The 12402-nt window shown below is 43.6% G+C and overlaps 1 protein-coding gene across 1 annotated transcript in view; it reads left to right on the forward strand.

Moving 5' to 3' along the window:
* Positions 1-12402, forward strand: part of Thumpd2 (THUMP domain containing 2) — a 38340-nt gene that overhangs the window by 20825 nt on the left and 5113 nt on the right. Inside the window, exons 7-9 of the mRNA XM_032908809.1 lie at positions 5809-5880; positions 6315-6429; positions 11682-11790. Of these exons, the coding sequence (XP_032764700.1) occupies positions 5809-5880; positions 6315-6429; positions 11682-11790 (296 nt within the window). The remainder of the gene's footprint in view (positions 1-5808; positions 5881-6314; positions 6430-11681; positions 11791-12402) is intronic.

The raw sequence follows: 12402 nt of genomic DNA on the forward strand, positions 1-12402 counted from the left end.
CATTTCTCCTTCTATGAGATTTACTGCAAACACTGTCGTTTGGCTGTGAAGTCCCTCTCTGTCTGGGTTAGCCAGCTCCACTCAGACTTCTCCGTGTCTTGTGTCTTAATAATTATTTCACACTGTGCTTTTAATTTTTAAGTTCAAGGGTTTTTGTTGTTGTTGTTGTTGTTGTTGTTGTTGTTGTTGTTGTTGTTGTTGCTATTTTGCCTTTTGTTTCTCCCAGGCAGTCCTGAGCACCCTTTGGATCAAAGGCTGGTCTTGAACTTGTGACTGTGCTTCTGTGTTTCCCTGTTTTCTAACATTTACTACCACACCCAGCTTCACTCCTGCCTTTGATCTTTTTTGTCCAAGTCTTTTTCATTGAAAACATAAAGGAAGAGGCATGGCAGAATCACTTCCTGTTTTCCTCCTCCACTTCCTGTCTGCTGTCTGCTGTCTGTCTGTGGTGTTTCTTCCTGTTTACCTGTAAACTGCCCCTGCTATGACCAGTGTATATGCTAATCACTTGATGTCCTTCTCCCTTGGGGTCATTCCTGTAAGTTGCTGTACCCACTCCTACTGATCCCATTCCCACTGCACCTTCTGGGCCATGAGGAGCCCTTCCTCTTCCCTTCCCTGCAATCCGACTCACAACTGTCCTGGCTTCCCCTCCCAGCCCCCAGCTGCTTCACTGAACTAAATTACCCACTGTGTATCCCTCAAAGTTGCCCCTGCTGTCTCCACACCTTAGGTAGCTCTTTCACAGCTCTGTGCTAAAGCACACTTTCACAACACATGTGGGTACAGTTGCAAAGAGTCCCAAGATGGCTCCTCACCTTGTTCTCTTTCCCTTCCCCATGTAGGGCACCGGCAGTGACTTGGTTAAAGTCTGTTTGTAGCCATGCCCTCTCCTGTCGTATTTGACTAGAACCCTGTCTGAATCCATCCCGTCCTCAGATCCCCCTTGCTTCCTGGTGCACCCATCTTGGGTGACAGAGGGTCATGATTTGGAGTTCTCCCCTTTGAGGCATGGAATGCTCTCCTTCATCTTCCGGCGCCATCCATGAATGTGGGTTTCTTAGTTCTTCCTAAAGGTGGGCTCCTAATAGTTTTGTCTTCAATCCTAAAGCTCAGGAATATTGCCAGAATCTCTGTATATGGGTGTTTTGTTGTACACGCATGAGTCTGTTTCCTCACACCCAGAGGTTCATGAGTCCACATTCCTGGTGAGTTTTCCAGCACACACAGACCAAGGACTTTTAGAGAAGATGTATAACCACACTGCCTCAGTTTCTTGTTTGCAGTATAAAAATAGTATGCTGTACTGTTAGAGTAGCCTGTAGGCCTGGCTGTTAGCAGCCCTGATAGGCTAGGCTCAGCCACCTGTCCTCAGTAGGCCAGTGACAAACGGGGCTGACATGTCTCAGTGGCTACACTCAATGGCTGCTCTTCAAGAGGACCAGGATTCAGTTGATTCCCAGCACCCACATGGTGGATGACAGCCATCTGTAACTCCGATTCTAGGCATCCAGCTCTTTTCTGGCTTCCTCAGGCATCAGACACACAGGTAGAGCACAGACATACATTCAGGCACTCACACAGAGAAGTAAAATAATTTTTAAATTAAAAAAAATCACGAATAGAAAAAAAGAAAAAGGAAAAAGATTTAATCAATGAGACAACATTGGGGAAAATCTAACAAAAAATGTCCCATGAGCTACCCATCTACACGTCTATCTCTGTGGTCCTGACAGAGTGTTTGGGTTTAAATAAAGGGCCAGTGTAGATAACTTAGCAATCCTGGTCAAGGCATTGTCCATCCCAGCCCCTTGCACAGTGATCTCACAGTTGTCAGACTATGAAATCCTTCCGAGACAAATTCTTCCTCTGGCCTTGCTTTCTCTCAGAGAAGGTCCAAAGAAAGTTTCTCAGGAGACACAGACCCTCCTTAGAATATCTTCCTTCCTGCTGTGATGGTCACAGGAGGTTCAGATCCAGACTAGAAGAGTTAGCAGTAATAAAGCAGTTAAACTCATGGCCGTAGTAGGAAAGGCACACGTATGAGTTGTTGTGGCAGTGGTGTTTAAAGTCATTATTGAGTCTGAAACTGTTATTCACTAGTAATTACTGTCCATTGTTCCTCTTAGCTCAGCACTCTTCCATTATTTACTGTAGTTGCCTCAGCTGTCTGAGAGTGTGACTTTAAGCTCTTTGGTTTTGACCTCTGAAATTCCTAGTAAGAGCTCATTGATTTGCTGTTCCATCCTCCAAGCCATTCTTCCTTTCCCACGTGGTTTCTTCATATTTTACCTCTCCATTCGAGCTGGTCTTCTAAGTTCCAGGAGTAACAGAAACATGATCTCCCTTAATCACTTGTCCGTTTTTCTAGCTTTAAAGTGGTGGTTTTGCTGTCAAGTGTGCGTCTCTGTGAAGCCTCATATCACCACAGCCCCTCTAGTAGTCCACAGCTCTGCTCACTAGGGCAAATAGGATGTCTTGCTCCCCCTCAAATGAGCCAGGTGCTTCTGTTTACTCATTAAGGTCAAAGTGTGTGATCAGTGGATGTGTGTGGAGCAAATGCTAAGAGGCAGACGGATCTCTGTACCAGCCGTGTGCAGAGCCTGTCAGCCCTGAGATGCCTGAAGGAAAGGCAGCTGTCTGGTCGCCTTCTAGACCTATAGCTCTCTGAAGACGAGCTCCCACCTGGTTCCACTAATGTCCTTACTACTCAACCCAGACAAGGAGCGCCTACCAGCTCCTTCTTGGGAGTCTCAGTGGGAGCCCAGGCTTCTCTGAGCACCAGGGCTTTGGAGTCTGAGCATCAGGCCCCATGGTGGTCTTTAAACCTTCATCCTAATCTGTTTTAGTATAAGGCTAGAGATGTGATTCCCATCTGTTCTTTTCTATACGTTTAGTGGTTTCAAAGTCTGTGTTTAAATATAAATTTATGTGACCACATACAAACCTGAACTTGGATGTTTGTCTGGATGTAGACATATTTGATACCAGGACACAGATTTCCTTGCCTGAAGGATTTTTCACTCTTTCCTTCAGATACCGTCTGGTCCTGACACCCGGCTGTGCCCTGGGGACCCTGCCTCCTCTGTAGACACATCCACTGATGAATGTTTTTCTCCCACATCCAAGCACCACTCAACCTGAAGTGGGGTAGGTGTCCTGCTGCTCCTCACTGGTTATTGACTCCTTTCTTCCGCCCTTGAAGCACATGTTATCAGAGTTTGCCAGTCAGGTACAGCCCTCTCTCCTTATCGTTTCTGTTAGACTGTAAACCTTTATTCCCATCTGGTTCTTAATGATCACCAGAGGAACATAAGAGGGGAGCCTGCCTCTTGGTTTATTGGCTCCTCTCCCTGTAATATTCTAGCCTAGTCCCATCCTAGACCATCTCAGATCCAGAATGCCTTCTGCGTGTCTCTGTTTCAATAATCCTGATCTTTGCCAGGTACGGAAACGTCCAGCTATAGTCTCAGCTACTTTGGAAGCTGAGGCAGGAGCATCACAAGAGCCCAGGACTTTGAGGACAGTCTTTGTAACATTGCAAGACCCTGTCTCTCAAAAAGGGAAAATTCTGCCGCCTTATACCAGTTTGTTTGTTTGTTTGGTTTGTTTGTTTGTTTGTTCTGGTTCTGTGCCTTCGGTGCTCTCCTGTCTTATTTGACTTGAAGACTAGACTCAGAACTAGTGCTCCCCTTACCCAGCCTGTCAGCCACAAGAATCTGCACCCATATGGCATTGCCGTGTGTCCTCAGTGGTGAATTATCTACTCTATCCCAGAACTGGATACTGGATTCAGCTTCCTCTTTCATACTTAAGGACTGCCATCACCCTGTCCATTGCTCTTGCAACATGCAAAAAAAAGAAAGAAAAAAAAAAAAAGACAAAAATCCTCTAATAAATCTAAGTCATTCCTCCCTCTCCCCCTCAAAAAAAAAAAAAAAAAAAAAAAAAAAACAAACTTGGAAATGACTGATGTATGCTCCCCTGGTTCCTTCCTTCCCATTCTCTCATGCCCACCTCTATTCACTGAAGACCTCATCCTTTTTAATATTTGATGATGCAACTGCTTTCCCTGGACAGATTTCCTGTGTTGGTTAGGAACCACTCTGCTTCTCCTCCTGAACTACATACACCGCCTCTCAGTAAGCATGTCTGAGCTTCATCTTGCAAACATCTATGTTTAGGGCACTAAGACTTGATGGCTAGACGTCTCTTCTTAACTTCCCTTGCTTCCTGAATAATCTCACCCAGTTCTCATGCTTTAAATCAGCTGACTCACGTTGACTGCTGCTAACCTCAAATCTGTAACCTGAACCTTGAACTCTAAATTCATCTATGCAGTGACTCATTTATTGTGGATACCAAGAGTCTAAGAGGTGTCTAAAATGAGCATGTCAGAAGAGTTTCCTGACTCCTCAAATCTCCCTTCACACCTCTGCCCCTACCAGTAACAGACAAAAAGGTTTTATCATTCTTTTGCATTTCTTTAATAGTCCACATCCAAACCTTCCTTCTGTGAGGTCCAAACTGAACCTCTTTCGGGACCTCTTGAATGAGACCCACGGAGATGGTGATCTATGCAAAAGCAAGAGGAATTTTATTGTTCCAACATGTTGGGGCCATCCCACTTCAAGAGGGAGCCAACCCTGAGCAGATTCTAATGATATTATATACTTTGCACACAATTGGGGCAAAATTCAAACAATTGGGGCAGAATTCGAACAATGGTAACTAGGCAGGGTTCTGTGTGCTTCTGGTGGAACAAATCAACTTTCAAATCGACTTATCGTTCAGGACTTTCCAAAGGGGGGTGGGTTGGAAGCCACAGGTAGCTTTGTGTGATAGTTTGGCTTGAAGCTGTTCCAGGAACTAAACCAGCCTTTCTTTTCTTCCTGGGCCCCTTGTGCTCAGAGGTTTGTGGTGGAATTTTCCCACTGGCCTTAGATTAACCCCAACTCTGGTTCTTTCACTTCTAGCTCCACCTTTTAAAATATACCCAGAATCCAACTATTTCTCCCAGTATGACTCCTAATCTCTCCTGCCTGGTCTCTAACCAGTCCCCTTGTGGTTCATGCTCCAGAGCAGCCAGTGTGATCCCCTCCGACTGCAGTATCATGTGACTTCTTTAATCACATCTGTAACAGTTGCCTGTCCTTCAGCAATAGAACCAGAATCCTCAGGGAATTGTCAAGATCTCAAATGATGTTATTCCCAGAATGGGAGTAATTAATTTTTTCTCCAAATTTTTATTACCCCTCAAACATAAATAGTATCTTGTTGTCCTGACTCCTTGAAGCTATGTGTACCAAGTGACTGACATGGTTTAACCAGCCTGATGCTGCAGGAAGTCATGTGACTGACATCCAAATGATACCGTCCAGAGCAATGCACGACTCGGCCTGCATTCTCTCTCTGGCATGGTGACGGGAACACTTCAGATGGCGACCACTGCATTGGCCATTTCATTTCCAGAAAAAGTAAAGTCCCAGATGCCCTGCTTTGGGAGGGCATGAAGTACGGGTTGCGTGTTGCTGTAGACCTCTAAGGTCTGGAGATTACAGTCATGGCATCCCCTGACTGCCTACCCAATGTTACCATCACCTTTGCCCCCTCACTCACTGTTCCTGACCATACTGACTTCGAACCATGGCACATGCAGTCCTGCCTTAGAACGTGAGCCTCCTGAGGCTCTCCTGGAGTAAAGCAAGGAATCTTAACTCTTGCAATAATGGCTCCCCGGGTTTAGGCTTCTTTTATAGTAGACCTAGTACAGCAAACACAGTAATACCAGTTTGTGTTTCTGTTTAGGCAGGAGCCCTGGTTTTAGATCCGATGTGTGGCCTTGGGACTATACTTGTGGAAGCTGCTGAAGAGTGGCCAGTAAGTCGTCCAATTATATATTTATTTTAATAATTATAGTCACCAATTTTTTATAAGCAGATAGCCTATTTTTTTGATTACTGTAATTATATGAGTTCCTGTTTACTATAACTATAATAGATTTTGAAGAGTTGTTAAATTTCTATATTATTTCATTAAATTCTATGAAGAATTTAAGAAAATATGATGGGATTATGATAATTACTCATACCTAGGTTGTACTAATGTCCAGATTCTTTAGGCAGCTGTGATGGTAAAATGTTAACAGGCTTTAAAGTTTATTGTGTATACTGAAAAGAATGCTTTAAGTTTGTTTTAACTTGAAGTTAAGAATCTGTTAACTTTATTTTTGCCCTTATAAGATACAATATAGGTCTTATTAAATACTGGGATACTTAATGGATTATTTATAAAGTGCAGATTTCCCCCCACAGGACGTATTTTACGTGGGTGCTGATGTGAGCGACTCGCAATTACTTGGCGCATGTGACAATCTGAAGGCCGCAGGCCTTGCACACAGGATCGAGTTACTCAAAGGCTCTGTCGCAGGTGAGACAGCAAACAAAGCGAGAGCCACTGCGCGTGCTCAGGTTTGGTTGCTCACGCCCTGTGAGGCTAACAAGCACTTCGCTTCCACTACCATAGCTGTTTGAAATTTTCCAGATGACGCGTGATTGGGAAGTGATATTTCTGTAGTTTCCTATCCTTAAGCTGGCCCACACCTTCTGCAGATGTCTGTCACCCAACCATTGTCCTCTCAGGACCTGGGGTGGAATGACACAACCATAACCTAAAGAGAGTACTGGAGGGAGAAGAAACGATTAGAGTTCCTTCACCTGAGCTGTGGGGAATGCTCTGAATTAGCCCATCTTTTGCTTCACATTGGACATAGAGAAGTGAGTTAGTCACCCACCTTGGGTCCTAAACCAATATTTTTAAGAACCCAGAGAGGTCTGGGCAAATGAGGTTGGATGTAACCATCACTCCTTCTTCACAGATAGGGAATCAGCAGTGGCAGACGGCACAGGAATAAGGCACACAGAGTCCGCTCATAGCCCTGAACCCTGTGGCCAGGGGCAGGGCTTCACTGAGCTCCCCGACTACTTGCTGTCCCTCGATACCATATTCTCTCATTCATATTCTCATTCTCTCTCTCTCTCTCTCTTTCTCTCTCTCTCTCTCTCTCGCTCTCTTTCTCTGAAAAGCAGCTCAATTAATTCTGCTGCAGAAACTCTTGACTATGAGTAAATATTGAACCTGTAATCTAAAAGAACAGAGCATGTTTAAAGTTTTTCTTCTAGAGAGATAAAGCAGCAGAAATGAGTACCACAGGAGAAAATGTTAGAATCACCTCTATGTAGTGACTCCTTAATGGACTCTTTCACAGGGATTTGGTATCAGATATCCTGTTATCAGACATTTACACTACAATTCATAATATTAGCAAATCTGTAGTTACGAGGTCGTAACAAAAGTAAACATATGGTTGGGGTCACCACAACCTAAAGAACTGTATGAAGGGTCACGGCATTCAGAAGGCTGAGACCTGATGACATAGAAGCTGTGTGATGCAGACCCACAGAGAGACTCACACTGATTGCGTGCGTGCACGTGGTTGTTTTCAGCCGGTGAATTTGCTCAGTCTTAAGACAGATTTCAGAGTAAACCGAGAGGTGACCAAATCGAGTTCTTGTAACTCCAATTCTTTAAGAAGGCTCATCCTGAGACCTTTAAGAGAACCACTTTCTTAAATAGAATAATTTACATTTATATAAAACAATGACCTCATTCTCTTTATTGTACTATATTATATATATTTATTTATTTGACATGTGAGGTCAAAGGGCAAGCTATAGGAGTCAGCTCTCTCCAAACAGGGTCTAGGGGTCGAACTCTGATCATCAGGCTTGGCAGTGAGTGCCTTTACCCACTGCGCCATCGTACTGACCCCACTTTATTGTATTATAGTGCTTTGCTATTTCTGCTTCTTGCTAGCATTCATTTTGATTATACCTCTGCTGGTGTAATCAAAGGTGCTCATTTAACATGAAGAAAGTCTACAGACTTCTTCATGAGTTTTAGTCATTGTGAAAATGTAGACTAGAATGGGTGTGGGCTGCCAGTTATCCTGGGAAGTGAGAGCTCATTACTAGTTGGTCATTGTCATCAGTTCACATACACACATTTTAACGTATGCTAGAGCGTGTAACAGACAGACTTGAGCGAAAGAAATACATCTGCGATGTAACTGAAATGTAACTAAGTAAAAGAATGTTTATGTCGCCTCCAGTAAGACAGTCGGCATCTGGTCTCTCACCATTTCATCAACAGGCTTTGTAACAAGATTTTTGTCACAAGATTTTGTGTCGTTTACTGCCACCCTTGTTCAGGAGTGAGGCAAGCTGTTTGTAAGGCCATGTGGTTTTTTTCCTTTCCTGCTGGTGTGTGTTCCTCTAGCCCTTCTCTCCTGTCCTGTTGGCCTGGCTGGTTACCCTTGGGGAGCTGCTGGCCGATGTGGATGTCGTAGGCTAGGTATATATGGAGTATATAGGGAAAACAGATAAGAAGTCCCTCAGAAGTGTTTGCATGCTGTCGTTTGATAGCATTTCTGTTTTATAATGAGCTCTTATGCCCTTAGTTCATTAGAGTACATGATTAACGGGAAGGTAAGCACCAAGTCTGAATTTCCCTAGGAAGGCCATGATGAGCATGTGACTTGAAAGAAGTCTGTTGACATTTACTGTCCACTAGGAGGGCAGAGTAGCGTCACTGACCGAACGAGACAGGTCTGCTTGTAGAAGGAAGCACCTAGCATTTACTTCAAAGCTTACAAGTTATTTAGGTGATATTTGTGGATCAAAGCCAGATGTTTGTCGCATGCGGCTAAAGAAAATGCATTTCACATCTCCGTGTGAAGTGAAGCGTGACTTTTCATCAACATGGAGTCTGATGTCCTAAAGCAGTGTTCAGTCTCCAACAGCAAGTGCTCCTGTGCTCCTGGTTTTCTTTTCACCTTTTCTTCTTTTTTCGGGGGACATTTGTTATTAAAAGTGAAGTTAGCCATGGGAAAGCATGAACAGATTATCAAGCTCAACAACACACAAGGTGAACTTCTGTCGTTGGATGGCAAGAGTCTTCTGGTAGCTTTCTTCATTGCCTTCCTTTTAACTGGATGAGAGTATATTCTAGAGTGGAATAAAACCGCAGTCCTAATTCTGTTGAGTCTTCACTCGGTAAAATAAAAACAACAGAGACAATTTATTTGAATTTTGTGTTTGTTGACGTCTCTGAGGGGAAGGTCTATGAAGGGCTAAAATGTCCCCATTTTCCATGTTGAGGAGAACTGAGAGCGAGTTCCATTCATTGGAATTTGCTCTGAGATCCATTGTTACTTGAACAGCCCTAGACAAATATGTTCTCAACTCTAAATGTTGCCCAGGAGGCTTTTTTTTTAAATATGAAAGCAGAACTTCAAAGCTCACAGGCAGTTTTATGAAAAACAGCTTTAAGACAGTGACATCCGAAACAAGTGTGTCTGGGAAGCTCGTCGGTAGATGAGTGTGCTCTGCTACTGTAGTGCTAATAAGATGTTTAAAGTTACCTGAGTGTGCACAAATATGTGTTATCCTTAGGCTCAACATCAGATAGGATAATAGATATTTCCAAATCATATAATTTTAGCATCTTCCTTCCCAACAATATTCCTTAGTAAACTATGAATTAAATGGTATCCCAGTTGCCAAACTACATTTTACATGTTTAAGACTACTTACAGGGACTGTAGAGATGGCTCGGTGATTAAAGCACTGGCTACTCGTCTTGGATTTGAGTTCTAGCACCCACACGGTAACTCACCACATGGTAACTATCTGTGACTCCAGTCTCAGAATCCAACATCTACTTCTGGCTTCCAAACTCACTGTACGCATGTAGTGCATGAAAATACACAAGCCTGCTTTAATCTCAGCACTTGGAAGCAGAGGCAGGAAGGTCTCTGAGCTCAAGGACAGCCAGGAGAAATGATGGATGGATGGATAGATGGATGGATGGATGGATGGATGGATGGATGGATGGATGGATGGATGGATGGATGGATGGGTGGATGGGTGGATGGATGGATGGATGGGTGGGTGGGTGATTGGATGGATGGATGGATGGATGGATAGATAGATGTAGACGAAGCACTCATATACATCAAAAATAAATTGAAAACAAAAATCAATAAAAGCTAACTGTGGTCTTGTGGATTGAAGTGACAAATTAAGAATTTGTTGACATTATTTGTGCCTCCCCATACCTAACTAAAGTGAACAAAAAAGAGTAAGCATAAAAGATCCAGCAGCAGCTCATCTTAGTTAATTTAATTAATAAAATGAAGATGCAGAAGAGAGGAATCCGCTGAGAACACAGAGTCCAGGCAAGAGGAGGATTGAGTGTGTGAACACAGAAGTAACTTTAAACAACTGAGAGCAGCTGTTTCTGTCAGAATGTGAGTGTTCCGGTCAGGAAACAGGAAGCCATGACAAGCAGCAGAAAGGACAAGGGACAAACAGAAGGGAGAGAGCACCAGCTTCTAGAAAGCCCTTCACCAACTGGCCTTTCACATGTGCATGAAATACCTGAGAGCCATAAAACTAAGAGAGAACCTTAGCTCCACAGTCCTTTATTTTAAGTAATTTGTCCCATTTTTCTGCAGGGAAAAAGGGAAAGAGCTACAGTTTTAAAACTAGACTTTTCACATTCTTGGATCATCCTTCAGAGATGTAAAACAGAATTGTTCACTTGTTTGTTTGTGTTGTTCTACTGTAAAGCCTTATCCTGAGTTACAAGAGATCTGTCCACAGGCAGCTCAGAGCACTTGATAATTTACAGGGCTTTACTGTGTGCTTATTCTTAAGAGTTGGACGCTCAGAGGAGTCTCTGCGTCAAATCCCTTGCCCACAGCCTGTCCTGCAGACACTCCTCCATGAACTCTGTTCACTGCCAGTGGTGCTTCCTGTAGTTACTGTTGTTGTGAGGCTGGTGAGAACTGATGCTGTGGGGTGATGAGAACTGATGCTGTGGGACTGGTGGAACTGGATGCTGTGGGGTGGTGAGAACTGATGCTGTGGGGTGGTGAGAACTGGATGCTGTGGGGTGGTGAGAACTGATGCTGGGGTGGTGAGAACTGATGCTGTGGGGTGGTGAGAACTGATGCTGTGGGGGTGGTGAGAACTGATGCTGTGGGCTGGTGAGAACTGGATACTGTGAGGTTGGTGAGAACTGGATGCTGTGGGGCTGGTGAGAACTGATGCTGTGGGGTTGGTGAGAACTGATGCTGTGGGGTTGGTGAGAACTGGATGCTGTGGGGCTGGTGAGAACTGATGCTGTGGGGTTGGTGAGAAGCTGATACTGTGGGGCTAATGAGAGCTGCTGATGCTGTAGGGTGGTGAGAACTGATGCTGTGGGGCTGGTGAGAGCTGCTGCCTCAGGAGTAGAAGAAGAGAAAGGCCTGTTTACAAGGATCAGCCTACTAAGTCTTTAAAGATCTTCGGCAAAAATAAAAAGGAGAGTGTTAAGAGATTCTCATCCTTTGTGTTTACTCCTGACTGTTACCCTGCCAGACCAGGGAGGATTACACAATAAAGCTGTTGATTTTTATCTTGAATCTCCAAAGCCCTCAGAATCTTATCTTTTCATAGAAACAATATAGAAACTCTGAATTTTATTGGATATGTTTTAAAATCCTGGTGGGTCAGTGTCTTGTTGAGGTGAGATCATTGACCTTACCGTAATAGGAGTCTCTGGTTTCTGCATTCCAGATTTACCACTGCCAGCGCAAAGTGTGGACGTTATTATTTCTGACATTCCATTTGGAAAAAAATTTAAGTTGGGAAAAGACATCAAAAGCATTCTACAAGAAATGGAAAGGTAAGTTGTTGAATTTATTTCCCTTATATTCTAGCTATGGGCCATTTAGTCAAAATATATCATTGCCCTTAAGTCTGTTTGCAGTAGAACAGTTTCCCAAAATTGTTACTATTAGTTTTCCAAAAGTCAGAAGCTTTTAATTGAAATGCGTTTTCTTATATCATTAATTTTATTAAGAAAAAAATGACTATTGTTTCAGTCACCGGAGTGGATAATTTAGGTGTCTGCTTCTAATCTTCACAAAAACCTGCATCTTCCGTGTCCGCCCCACACTTTACAGATGAGAACTGGGTCCAGGAAGATGAGCCTGTGCTGGACCACAGACCACTGACAGGGAGGGACCGTCATGGGCATGAGATGAAAATGCAGAACGTTGTTCGTACCATGCTTCCCAGTGTTGGCCTCTGGATATAGTTTAATAGAAGTATTTTTCAAGAGGTTCAGTGAGGCCTAGATAAACATTTTCCAGTCATTTATATTGATACAGGAATAAGTAGACAAAAACAAGGGATTGATCAATGATAATCAGCTGGACATTTGATGAACCAGGACATGAGTGTTACGACCCTTCTTTGGGAGTAATGTGTCACCAGAGTGTAAGCGAGAACCCAG

This window comes from Rattus rattus, chromosome 7 (assembly GCF_011064425.1).
Source record: "Rattus rattus isolate New Zealand chromosome 7, Rrattus_CSIRO_v1, whole genome shotgun sequence".
Taxonomy (NCBI): Eukaryota; Metazoa; Chordata; class Mammalia; order Rodentia; family Muridae; genus Rattus; species Rattus rattus.